This window comes from Oncorhynchus kisutch, unplaced genomic scaffold (genome assembly GCF_002021735.2).
Source record: "Oncorhynchus kisutch isolate 150728-3 unplaced genomic scaffold, Okis_V2 scaffold1953, whole genome shotgun sequence".
NCBI classification, from domain to species: domain Eukaryota; kingdom Metazoa; phylum Chordata; class Actinopteri; order Salmoniformes; family Salmonidae; genus Oncorhynchus; species Oncorhynchus kisutch.
Genome location: NW_022263898.1, coordinates 1 through 13,887, shown reverse-complemented (window position 1 = coordinate 13,887; position 13,887 = coordinate 1). Strand labels below are relative to the sequence as shown.

At 48.2% G+C, this 13,887-nt stretch overlaps 1 protein-coding gene across 1 annotated transcript; it reads right to left on the bottom strand.

The window, feature by feature from the left end:
- Window positions 1-69: 69 nt before the first annotated feature.
- Window positions 70-13,762, bottom strand: LOC109888019 (fibronectin-like; the record flags this gene model as incomplete). The annotated part of the gene is given in 21 exon segments (XM_031819204.1): window positions 70-1,559; window positions 1,676-1,777; window positions 1,893-1,999; window positions 3,498-3,623; window positions 3,825-3,989; window positions 4,204-4,342; window positions 4,844-5,310; window positions 5,894-5,983; window positions 6,178-6,459; window positions 6,748-6,927; window positions 7,027-7,114; window positions 7,247-7,434; window positions 7,516-7,785; window positions 7,933-8,049; window positions 8,271-8,426; window positions 8,815-9,096; window positions 10,466-10,732; window positions 12,351-12,440; window positions 12,608-12,763; window positions 12,766-12,797; window positions 13,612-13,762. Coding segments are annotated over 21 exon segments (3,545 nt in total), but the record flags the coding sequence as incomplete, so codon positions are not given.
- Window positions 13,763-13,887: the final 125 nt, after the last annotated feature.

Genomic DNA, 13,887 nt, shown 5'->3' with positions numbered 1-13,887 from the left:
TGTATGAATACATTCTGCAGGCACTGCAGTGATTCAGACGCAGTCCACACAAAAACAACTGATCTCTAGTTTATACTGACAGATTTGGATGAGGATTTATTTTATTATGTTACGTAGATTTACACTGGTGCATCAATCTATGTATAAACAGTTATTCAAGAAACAAAGGCAATTCATGAGGTTCTTTTCAACTTCATCAAAACAAGGGAATCTCCATCAAACTTTGGCACCTTTTAGTACAAAAATAAAACCAGAACAAAGTCGACACCCCAGGTCTCACATTCACACAACAATGCTGTGATTAAAGGGATAAATAAAATGCATTAAAGAGTTTCAAAATTACAACAACTCAGTGTCAATCACACAGGCAGTGCTACCCCTGTCTACACAGAGGCTACAGAAAAAGCTAAATGATTTCAAACACTTGTCGACATGGCAACTACACCAACATTCTCTCAAAACAGTGCTTTTGATTTCAGACAGTTTTAGATTTTATAGAAGTAAAAAATAATAATAATAAATGATTAGGACAAACGGTAATACTGGACAGGTAGTCTTGGAAATGTATAATTTGTAAAAGACAAGCACATCTGAACTGTTAACAAGCACTTCAAACACATACCTTCAGGGACAGGGGAAGATTTTAATCTCTTTAATGCACGAACACAAGGAATGTTCCTTTGGACCTCTTAAGTGTCTCAAAGGGAAATGACAACAGACAACTTAACCAACATCCTGAAAGTGTGCAGGGGGTTCTCTTAAGACTAGGAAGGCATGGACCTACAGTATGTAGGTGTGTTAGATATGGTTAAGGGAAATGACAACAGACAACTTAACCAACATCCTGAAAGTGTGCAGGGGGTTCTCTTAAGACTAGGAAGGCATGGACCTACAGTATGTAGGTGTGTTAGATATGGTTAAGGGAAATGACAACAGACAACTTAACCAACATCCTGAAAGTGTGCAGGGGGTTCTCTTAAGACTAGGAAGGCATGGACCTACAGTATGTAGGTGTGTTAGATATGGTTAAGGGAAATGACAACAGACAACTTAACCAACATCCTGAAAGTGTGCAGGGGGTTCTCTTAAGACTAGGAAGGCATGGACCTACAGTATGTAGGTGTGTTAGATATGGTTAAGGGAAATGACAACAGACAACTTAACCAACATCCTGAAAGTGTGCAGGGGGTTCTCTTAAGACTAGGAAGGCATGGACCTACAGTATGTAGGTGTGTTAGATATGGTTAAGGGAAATGACAACAGACAACTTAACCAACATCCTGAAAGTGTGCAGGGGGTTCTCTTAAGACTAGGAAGGCTTGGACCTACAGTATGTAGGTGTGTTAGATATGGTTAAGCTGATCAGTAAGGCTCCGATGTGTTAGTTAGGTCTGTCTCTGACTGGACAGGGCGACCTCCTCTTCAAGGAGACTTGGCAGACCATGGGTAAGGAAGAGGATATTGATCTTTTACTCCAGGGGATTCTGGGGGATGTGTCCTTCTGCCAGTGCATCTGCCAGTAGTTCAGGTCGAAGGCATTCGATGGGGCACTGGATGTTCTGCAGAAGGAGACAGACAGACAAGAGGTCAGTATGGGTCCAACCTCAGCATGGGGATTTCAAGTTCTAATCCAACACATTTTCTCAGTCTTTTGAGAGCGTAGTCTATGACTCACCACTTTGCGTAGTGTGTTGGTGGGGTCCCTGTATCGGACGGGCTGCAGCAGACTAGAGTCAACCTCAGCACCTGGTCTACGACAGTTCTCACAACGCCAGCCCTGAGAGGAGGACAAGCATTACATTTACACACGTTGGTCATTCAGCAGGTGCTTGTCCAAGTTGCATTCAACTAAGGTCGGTAAGACAAGCATAGCCATTGGCAGTAGAAGTGACCTGTTGTCCTCCGTAGCAGGTGCAGGTACAGATGGCTCCCAGGTATTCTTTCTGCCACTGGTTACCAATCTGGTACATCTTCCCATCGTCATAGCAGGTGGACTCATCTGTAAACACACACACAGGAGAGGGAATCACACACACAGGCAGACATGCAGGAGGTCACACAGGCAGACATGGAGGAGGTCACACAGGCATACATTGTTGAGGTCACACAGGCAGACATTGATGAGGTCACACAGGCAGACATTGATGAGGTCACACAGGCAGACATTGATGAGGTCACACAGGCAGACATTGTTGAGGTCACACAGGCAGACATTGTTGAGGTCACACAGGCAGACATTGATGAGGTCACACAGGCAGACATTGATGAGGTCACACAGGCAGACATTGATGAGGTCACACAGGCAGACATTGAGGAGGTCACACAGGCAGACATTGATGAGATCACACAGGCAGACATGGATGAGGTCACACAGGCAGACATTGATGAGGTCACACAGGCAGACATCGATGAGGTCACACAGGCAGACATTGATGAGGTCACACAGGCAGACATTGATGAGGTCACACAGGCAGACATTGATGAGGTCACACAGGCAGACATTGATGAGGTCACACAGGCAGACATTGATGAGGTCACACAGGCAGACATTGAGGAGGTCACACAGGCAGACATTGATGAGGTCACACTGGCAGACATTGATGAGGTCACACAGGCAGACATTGATGAGGTCACACAGGCAGACATTGAGGAGATCACACAGGCAGACATGGAGGAGGTCACACAGGCAGACATTGATGAGGTCTCACAGGCAGACATTGATGAGGTCACACAGGCAGACATTGATGAGGTCACACAGGCAGACATTGATGAGGTCACACAGGCAGACATTGATGAGGTCACACAGGCAGACATTGAGGAGGTCACACAGGCAGACATTGATGAGGTCACACAGGCAGACATTGATGAGGTCACACATGCAGACATTGAGGAGGTCACACAGGCAGACATTGATGAGGTCACACTGGCAGACATTGATGAGGTCACACAGGCAGACATTGATGAGGTCACACAGGCAGACATTGAGGAGATCACACAGGCAGACATGGAGGAGGTCACACAGGCAGACATTGATGAGGTCTCACAGGCAGACATTGATGAGGTCACACAGGCAGACATTGATGAGGTCACACAGGCAGACATTGATGAGGTCACACAGGCAGACATTGATGAGGTCACACAGGCAGACATTGAGGAGGTCACACAGGCAGACATGGAGGAGGTCACACAGGCAGACATTGATGAGGTCACACAGGCAGACATTGATGAGGTCACACAGGCAGACATTGATGAGGTCACACAGGCAGACATTGAGGAGATCACACAGGCAGACATGGAGGAGGTCACACAGGCAGACATTGATGAGGTCTCACAGGCAGACATTGATGAGGTCACACAGGCAGACATTGATGAGGTCACACAGGCAGACATTGGAACTGTATTGTGTTGTATTCTGACATGCTGCCAGAGAAGTTCTGTATTCTTCCTTTAATATCCAAACAAGTGCAGGTGGTGACTGATGTTAAAGTGCTACTTACGTGGTTCACACTTGAACTCTCCCTTCCCGTTGCCCAGGCAGGTGCAGCTCATCATGGGGCCCTTCTCCTCCTGACGCTCCCATTTCTCCCCGATACGGTAGTTGTTACCTCCATCATGACACCACTCTGTTGATGGACAGGGAGCGCGAGAGAGGGGGGAGATATAGAGAACAAAAAAAAGGTCAGACCTGTTGCATAACATCCGACACTGTCTCCCAGCCCCTAGATTGGTGTAACCAATATGGCAACCATTACACCCATCCAGTCAGGTGGCAAGGGATCAATAAAGTTTCTTAAATTGCATTGAAGAGGTAGTTAAATACTCACTAGAGGAGTCACATCGGAAGTGTCCACTGCCTAGTCCCAGACATCTGCACCACAGCTTGAAGCCCGTCTCAGACATGCGCTCCCACTCGGTCCCAACGTCATGGTAGGTCGCTGTGAAGGTGTCGTAGCACGAGTCCTTATCTGTGCCGGTGGAACCCTCTGTCACTACAGGCGGAAGAGAGGGGGTTAATTTCACCACAAAATCACAGGCTAAGCTGTGTAAGTAAACACCTATCTATGAACTTTCTGAACTATATTTTCTGACCGTGGAACAGCATGACTCAAAACAACATCAGGATTCACTCATACCATCTATTCTATAGGTTAAATGTCAGTACTGATCCTAGATCAGTTGTCATAGTCACTGCTGGTTCCTTACGGGTGTTGCCGGCGGTGACAATCTCCTCCAGGATCTTGTGTTTGAGTGCCCCCTTCAGGGCCTCTACGATAACGTTGTAGGAGGCTCCGCTGGTCAGGCCGATCAGAGTGGCACTGGTGGAGGTACCAGGCAGACGCATCTGAGACAGGAGGGAGAGAGAGGAGATGGAAGGAGAGAGAGGGAGAGAGATGGAGAGAGATGGAGGGAGAGAGAGGAGATGGAAGGAGAGAGAGGTAGAGAGATGGAGGGAGAGAGGAGATGGAAGGAGAGAGAGGGAGGGAGAGAGAGGAGATGGAAGGAGAGAGAGGGAAGGAGAGAGATGGAGGGAGAGAAGATGGAAGGAGAGAGAGGGAGAGAGAGGGAGGGAGAGAGAGGAGATAGAAGGATAGAGATGGAAGGAGAGGAAGGGAGGGACAGAGAGAGAGATGGAAGGAAGGAGAGAGAGAGATAAAAGGAAAGAGAGAGATGGAAGGATAGAGAGATTGGGAGAGATGAATGGGAATGAGAGGTGTAGACCATCATTATAAATAAGAATTTGTTCTTAACTGACTTGGCTAGTTAAATAAAGATTACACTTTTAAAAAGTGTCTCTTAGATGTGTCTTTATATGTGTGTGTGTGTGTGTGCCGTAACCTCTCACCTGGAACATCTTCTCGTTGACGTGTGTCAGAGGGTTGCAGGACACCAGGTACTCTGAACTCTGCTTGTAAGGCTTCCAGGCGATGGTGGTCTGGGTCTGGGCCTCCTGAGGGATTCCTGTGTCCTTCTCTGGAAAACCAAAGGGAGAGCCACCAGGCACGTTCACGCTCACCACCGGCACCCTGCGCCCCTCCGAGTCCGGAAGGGGCACAAACACCAGGGGTGTCTGGCCATTCCCATAGGGTGTCTGGCCATTCCCATAGGGAGTCTGGCCGTTCCCATAGGGTGTCTGGGGTTTCTGGTTGTTGTACTCAGTGTACTCCACGTTCTGGCCCTGGCCCCCCAGGGTGTCTAGGCCGTTGTTACCTACTACTGTTGGGACACGGCTCTCCTTTTCTTCAGGCACGTCCAGGTGGTCGTAGCCTCCGGGGCGGTTGGGGAGTGGCAGTGTAAGCAGGGATTCACGTTCTGGCCGGGAGAGAGGGGTTAGGAAGCAAGCGAGTTAGGGAGGGAGTAGGGAGTTAGAGGAGATGCAGTAGCATGACGCCGCCAGCAGGGGGTGGCAGTAAGTCCGCATACTAGAGCCACTACTGTACCGCAAAGCACTGCACTTGAAGTAGAAGTTGCCCCTAAGCACAGATCTAAGATCAGATTACCCTACCCCTGTTTTAGTTTTAACCATTAATGGGAGTGGAAAAATATCTGACCCTGTATCAGTGGTTTGGGCAAATATCTACTCCAAAGCCTGCCACTGCCGTCAATACCTTTTGAATCGCTTGTTTATTCAAAACGTATTCAAAGTGAGTGAGCAGTATTATTGTTTTAGAAGACACAGCTGTTTGTAACAGATGCTGGCACGACTACAAACCAAATCTAACATCTTGGCCTATGAGTTGCTAGACTGTTCTTACAATATTCTACTGCAGCTAAGCACATATGCAGGCTTCCCAAACCTTTCTTTGTAACATCACCATTCAGGTAAAAAAAAATCTGGTTTTGGGCCATGTGTGTATGTAGATGTATGTGTAAAGTGTGTATGTGCTGTACTCACGAGTCCTGGCCGTGCCCACCAATGGGGTGCTTCTCTGGACATTCTGAAGAGCGATAATCTTGATGATGTACTCGGTACCTGGTCTCAAACCTGAAAACATCCAACAACATCAAGCATCAAACTCTGCTGGAGGAAATCAGATGTTGATTTGAGTCGATTCAGGTGTTTTCCATAAACTGGACGTGTTGAGAGGCTTGAGCTTTCAGAGGGTGAAGAGGAAGGGGTGGAGTTTAAGAGGGCAGGGTAACTTGAGAGAGAAAGAGAGAGCAGAGTTTGATGTTTACCAGAGATGGTGGCGTAGTTCTGGCCAGCATGGGGGCGGGGGGTAAGCTCACGGGGCTGCGCCCTGCCTGCCTCCTCGTAGGTGATGTAATATCCTGTGATGCGCGTGGCGGGGGGTTCCCAGCTGAAGGAGATGGAGTTGGGGGTCAGGGAGGTGAACTGGAGGTTGGTGGGGGAATGCACCGCTGGTTTGGCTGTGGTGGCCGTGAGGGTGAAGGGGGCGCTGCGTGCATCGCCGTTGATGGTGTAGATGTGGATAGTGTAGGAGGTGCCTGGCTCCAGACCTGAAGGACATCAAACACAACACACTGTCAGTCAGTCAAGAGCCCACTCTGTACTGTACATGGGTTATGTAGTTTACTATAATGATGATAGTTTAGTTGAAAGTGAGGATGGATAATGTAGTTGAATGTAGATGGGGCGATAATAGGTAATGTAGTTCATTTATAGATGAGAGTGGTGAAAGATGTGTGATGTAGTCTACTGTAGATGAGAGTGGTGATGGGTGGGTAATGTAGTTGACTGTAGATGAGAGTGGTGATAGCTGGGTAATATAGTCTACTGTACAGTACCAGTGATGGTGTAGGTGCGCTGCTCTCCGGGGATTGTCTTCTTGATGGCGGGGCGGCTGCCGCCGAGGGGCTGAGCTTCAATGAGGTACCCGGTGATGGTCTCAACCTTAGCACGCCAGGTCAGCGTGATGGCCGAGTCCTTCACGTCAGAGATACGCACACGCCGAGGAGGACTGATGTCTGGGAGAGAGAGAGGAAGGGAGAGGGAGAAAGAGAGGGTGAGTTTACAGTGAGTAAACCAGTGGCCAGTCGAGTTAAAACTCTGTGAAAGCTGCTTACTGTCCAGCGTGGTGACCTCTCCCTCCAGGGGTCGGCTGGTCACAGAGTTCTTCAGGGCGTAAACGTGCACTGTGTACAGAGTGGCCACCTACACAGGCAACACATGTTGACAGACACATAAATACAGTGACAATACATGACCTGAATTTAGACCGTTTAACAACCTTTATCTAGAACACAGTGATGACATACATTCAGAATACTGTAGTCTGTTATTTACCATGAGTCCTGGGACCACGGCGCGCGTGGTGTCTGGGGCGATGGTCATCTCCTTGGTGGGTCCATTGTTGTTCTTGGGGTTGACAACCACACGGTACCCAGACAGCCCGGAGCTGGGAGAGCGCCACGAGACAATGAAGGAGGTGTCACCAACCTCAGAGATGTCCAGATTGGTGGGCGCAGGGATAGCTGGGGGCAGAGATGGACATTAAGTATTTGTGTGTGTGTGTGTGTGCGTGTCTGTATGTGTGTGTGTCTGGTATCTCCTACCTGTGGCCTGTGTGCCCACCAGTGGGGTGCTGGGGGTGCGTCCGTGCAGAGCGATGACCTTAACAGTGTACTCTGTGCCGGGGCGGAGATTCCTCAGTACCACGGTATCGTCTGTCCCTCTGGGCGCCGGGCGCAGCTCTCTCTCGCCCTCCTCAGGGCTGGAGTACAGCACACGGTATGATGTCACCGTGCCGTCCGGACTGTCCCATGTGATCCTCAGGGAGGTGGAGTCCACCTCAGAGAAGGACAGGGCCTTGGGACGGTCCATTGCTGCAAGGAAGCCGGGGGGGCGGCAGATGAAGGACAGAAAGAAGGGAACATCAGAATAACATACATTTGAACATTTCTTTCCTTTGTTATCAGATCAATGTTTTAAACTCTTTTACAATCCGAATGCATGTACACACACACACACACCTGTGATGGCGTTCTCTACCAGAGGTGTGGAAGGTTCTCCATCGGTTCCCAGAGCGGTCACACTCAGAACGTACTCCACCGTGGGCATCAAGCCAGTAAACGTAATCTCGGTCTGATCTAGATCCAAGGCAAGAGAGAGAGAGACAGAGAGAGAGAGAGAGAGAGAGAGAGAGAGACAGAGAGAGAGAGAGAGAGGTTGAGCACAGGAGTATAGCTGTAGAACAACAGAGGCTAAAGCTCCTTTTTATCAATGTCTCGCAACACAGTCACAAAATGTCTGCCGTACATATGATCACAGACGGGCAGGGTGCAGGGGATAGAGCAGGGGCAGGTCTTACCAGGGGCCACCACCTCAGAGAAAGAGGGGCCCTGTCCATTCTTGGGGACGCTGGTGACCCTGTAGCCCTTGATGGGGCCCTGGGCCGCGGACCAGCGCACTGTGATGGTGTTGTCCTTCACATCTGTCACGTCCATGTTGGTGGGGCCCTCCACGTCTACGGAGAAAGGAAGAGGGAGGGAGAGAGGGGGGAGGGAGTGAACGAGGGAGATATGGGAGGATTACAAATGATCTACACATGAATCTAAAACTGTTTTCTTCCTCTGATCATTCCTCACTACTGGTAGATCAAGGCATCATTTCCAGATAACCAAATACATATGAAATCTGAAATTGTAATAATGGACACTAGATGGCGACACCAGATCAGAGCCTGTCCTGTCCTAGACATGAACATGTCTATAAATATGTAGTTGGTCACCTGTAATTAACATGAGCATGACACTTAACCCAAACTGCTCCTGTAAGTCTCTCTGGATAATTGTGTCTGCTAAATGACCAACATGTTGATGTGATAATGGTGCATTAAACCATCAGCCCCGTACCAGTCTTGTGACTGATGTAGATGGGTGTGCTGGAGGCCGGGCTGTCCCCTCTCCCTGTCACAGCGTAGACGGTGATGGTGTAGTCTGTCCCTGGGTTCAGGTTAGAGATGGTGGCCTCGGACTGGGAGCCGGGGACAGTGAACTCCTTAGCAGGGCTTTCTCCACCTGTCTCTCCGTGGGTGATCCTGTAGTACCTCACGGTGACAGAGGGGGCGTCCCAGCGGATGGTGATGCTGGTGGGGCTGGTTGAGGTCACTTCCAGGTCGGTGGGGGCGTCAGAGACTAGTGGACAGAGGAGATCAGGAAATAAGACTAGACAGATTAGGAAGAACAAAGAGAAGGGAGGATGAAGAGGAGGAGGGAGAGAGACAGACAGAGCGAGCGAGACAGACAGACAGACAAAGAGAGACAGACAGAGAGCGAGAGACCTAGACAGAAAGGCAGACAGAGAGCGAGTGAGACAGACAGACAGAGACAGACAGACCGACAGAGAGCGAGAGAGAGAGCGAGAGAGAGACAGAGCGAGACAGACAGACAAAGAGAGAAAGACAGAGAGCGAGAGAGCTAGACAGAAAGGCAGACAGAGAGCGAACGAGACAGACAGACAGAGAGACAGACAGACCGACAGAGAGAGAGACATAGAGAGAGACAGAGCAAGACAGAGAGAGAGACAGAGCGAGACAGAAAGAGACAGAGAAAGAGAGAGACAGACAGACAAAGAGAGACAGACAGAGAGCGAGCGAGACAGACAGAGACAGACAGACCGACAGAGAGTGAGAGAGAGTAAGAGAGAGAGAGAGTGAGAGAGAAAGACAGACAGACCGACAGAGAGTGAGAGAGAGTAAGAGAGAGAGAGAGTGAGTGAGAAAGAGAGACAGACAGAGAGCGAGCGAGACAGACAGAGACAGACAGACCGACAGAGAGTGAGAGAGAGTAAGAGAGAGAGAGAGAGTGAGTGAGAAAGACAGACAGACAGAGAGCGAGCGACAGACAGACAGAGACAGACAGACCGACAGAGAGTGAGAGAGAGTAAGAGAGAGAGAGAGTGAGTGAGAAAGACAGACAGACAGAGAGCGAGCGACAGACAGACAGAGAGCGAGTGACAGACAGACAGAGAGCGAGCGACAGACAGACAGAGAGCGAGCGACAGACAGACAGAGAGCGAGCGACAGACAGACAGAGAGCGAGCGACAGACAGACAGAGAGAGAGCGAGCGACAGACAGACAGAGAGCGAGCGACAGACAGACAGAGAGTGAGAGAGAGTAAGAGAGAGAGAGAGTGAGTGAGAAAGACAGACAGACAGAGAGCGAGTGACAGACAGACAGAGACAGACAGACCGACAGAGAGCGAGTGACAGACAGACAGAGACAGACAGACAGACAGAGAGCGAGCGACAGACAGACAGAGAGCGAGCGACAGACAGACAGAGCGAGAGACTGAAAGCATAGAACGATAACAGATAAAGACAGAGACATGAGGCTGTATCACAACCGGCTGTGATTGGGAGTCCGATAGGGCGGCGCACAACTGACTCGTCTGGGTTAGGCTTTGGCCGGGGTAGGCCGTCATTGTAAATAAGATTTTTTCTTAACTGACTTGCCTAGTTAAATAAAGGTTAATTAAAAAATGAAACCAGTCAATACTACTCACTAGTAGCCTGAGTGCCAGTGAGAGGCAGACTCTCCTGGTTCCCGCTGACAGCGTAGACCTCAACACTGTACTCTGTCTCGGGAGCCAGGCCAGTCAGGGTGAAGTGGCTCCTGGTCGGGGGCAGTCTCTCGTCCTTGGCCCTGCCTCCGCTGGTCATCTGGTAATGGATACGGTAGCCGGTGATCACGGCGCTGGGGGCCAGCCAGTGGATGGTGAAGGAGTTGGTCAGGACGTCAGCAAAGTCCAGGCCAGTGGGAGAGTCCAGGGCTACGGAGGAGAAGAGAGACACAGCCATGATCTACATGATACACACGCTGTAGGCATACATATCACTTACTACATCCTGTAGGCATACATATCACTTACTACATCCTGTAGGCATACATATCACATCCTGTATGCATACATATCACTTACTACATTCTTTAGGCATACATATCACTTACTACATCCTGTAGGCATACATATCACTTACTACATCCTGTAGGCATACATATCACTTACTACATTCTTTAGGCATACATATCACTTACTATATCCTGTAGGCATACACATCACATCCTGTGTGCATACATATCACTTACTACATTCTTTAGGCATACATATCACTTATTACATCCTGTATGCATACATATCACTTACTACATCCTGTAGGCATACACATCACTGACTACATCCTGTATGCATACATATCACTGACTACATCCTGTATGCATACATATCACTTACTACATCCTGTAGGCATACATATCACTTACTACATCCTGTATTCTTACACATCACTGACTACATCCTGTAGGCATACATATCACTTACTACATCCTGTAGGCATACATATCACTTACTACATCCTGTATTCTTACACATTACTGACTACATCCTGTAGGCATACATATCACTTACTACATTCTTTAGGCATACATATCACTTACTACATCCTGTAGGCATACATATCACTTACTACATCCTGTAGGCATACATATCACTTACTATATCCTGTAGGCATACATATCACTTACTACATCCTGTATGCATACACATCACTGACTACATCCTGTATGCATACACATCACTGACTACATCCTGTAGGCATACACATCACTGACTACATCCTGTATGCATACATATCACTGACTACATCCTGTATGCATACATATCACTTACTACATCCTGTAGGCATACATATCACTTACTACATCCTGTATTCTTACACATCACTGACTACATCCTGTAGGCATACATATCACTTACTACATCCTGTAGGCATACATATCACTTACTACATCCTGTATTCTTACACATTACTGACTACATCCTGTAGGCATACATATCACTTACTACATCCTGTAGGCATACACATCACTGACTACATCCTGTAGGCATACATATCACTTACTACATCCTGTATGCTTACACATTACTGACTACATCCTGTAGGCATACATATCACTTACTACATCCTGTATTCTTACACATTACTGACTACATCCTGTATGCTTACACATTACTGACTACATCCTGTATGCATACACATTACTGACTACATCCTGTAGGCATACATATCACTTACTACATCCTGTATTCTTACACATTACAGACTACATCCTGTATGCTTACACATTACTGACTACATCCTGTATGCTTACACATTACTGACTACATCCTGTAGGCATACATATCACTTACTACATCCTGTATTCTTACACATTACTGACTACATCCTGTATACTTACACATTACTGACTACATCCTGTATGCTTACACATTACTGACTACATCCTGTAGGCATACATATAATTTACTATTTGTGCAAAAAATACATGTGCATTTATCTCTTTTGAAGACATTTAGCCTGACAAACTGTCCTGTGTCTGTCCATACTCACTTGTTCTCTGAGTGCCAGTGACTGGTGCGCTTTCTCTCTCCTCGTAAACACACACCACGCTCACCCTGTACTCTGTGTTGGGCAGCAGGTCTGGAGGAGAGATGGACAGGAAAACACTTGTTAGTTACCTCATAGTTAGTCCGACGCCACAACACACTGCATGAACCAGTGAGGTGTATGACACAATACATACAATGGTAATAATACTGTTCTATTTAGTTCAGGGGTAGGTCATAGGTCATGATGATGTCACTCACTCTGCAGCAGGAAGGTGTTGGTGGCTCCGCCCACGTTGAGCTCCTTGACATCGTCGTCGTTGCTGCTGGGGTGGAAGCGGATGACGAAGCGTGTGATGTCACTGGGCGTGGGGACGTTGGGGACGGTCCAGCTGACCCTCATGTGATCGGGCCCACCCCTCCGAAGTTCAGGTTGGTGGGGCGGGGACGGCTGGGGTGGGAGAGGGGAGATAAATTAGGATACTAACTAGGAAATGATGTGGTAACAATAGATACCTTTAACGAATTTAACTTGATTGCTTCTATTCCAAGAAGACCAAAATTAAAGTATTTGATAATGATTATTTTATGACAATTTTAACATGCAATGACCAGGTTATTACCATCTGACCACGTAATGACCAGGTTATTACCATCTGACCACGTAATGACCAGGTTATTACCATCTGACACGTAATGACCAGGTTATTACCATCTGACCACGTAATGACCAGGTTATTACCATCTGACCATGTAATGTATAGCTGACTGTAAAGTAAAGCATAACCAACAGGTATTTACAATGAGAGAAGTAATATAAGAGCATGCCAAGGAGAGGGGAGCTCCACACAGTTACCTCCAGGCCTTCTGTGGCATGTCCAGATGGGACAAGTCAACCAGACAAGAGAGGACACACTAGAGAGCATGGCAGGTATGAAAGAAAAACCTGGACGCAATCAACAATGACATTACTGCTACGATCAGAGAATATATCTACAACATGGTGAGTATGTAAGGTGAGTATGTAAGGTTTGTGAGGCAGTATATTCAGTATTTGCTTTCCATATAGCCCCACCCACCACCCTGTCTAACGACCACCTCCCCTTGTAAAGTTGAAGGTTCAAATAACCAGTGGGTTTGGTTCTGCGTGTGGCCGGCGTGCGGTCCTCTTCGCTCCCTCTAGTTCCTCCGTTTATCGTGTGACACTGACATGTAATCCACACCGGGCTCCGCCCGCGCGCCGTAATGGGCGTCGACGAGTCCACCGTACCATGATGATGGGCAAACTCTCGCCCGACGCCATAACCGTTACCCGGTAACTGGTGATGGCTGTAACGTTTACCAGGGCGGTCCAGCGCAGGCCCACAGTGGTGTCGGTGACGTCGACAAAGTCCAGGTCGTTTAGCTTGGGCACGTCTGAGAGGTTTGAGTGCAGAGCGAGGCGCAGGCAGAATAAGACATACAGACACAGAAACCATAGCAGACAGACGAATCAAAGCAGATGAATGAACCTTCTGGTGATGCATAGCCATACACAGTGG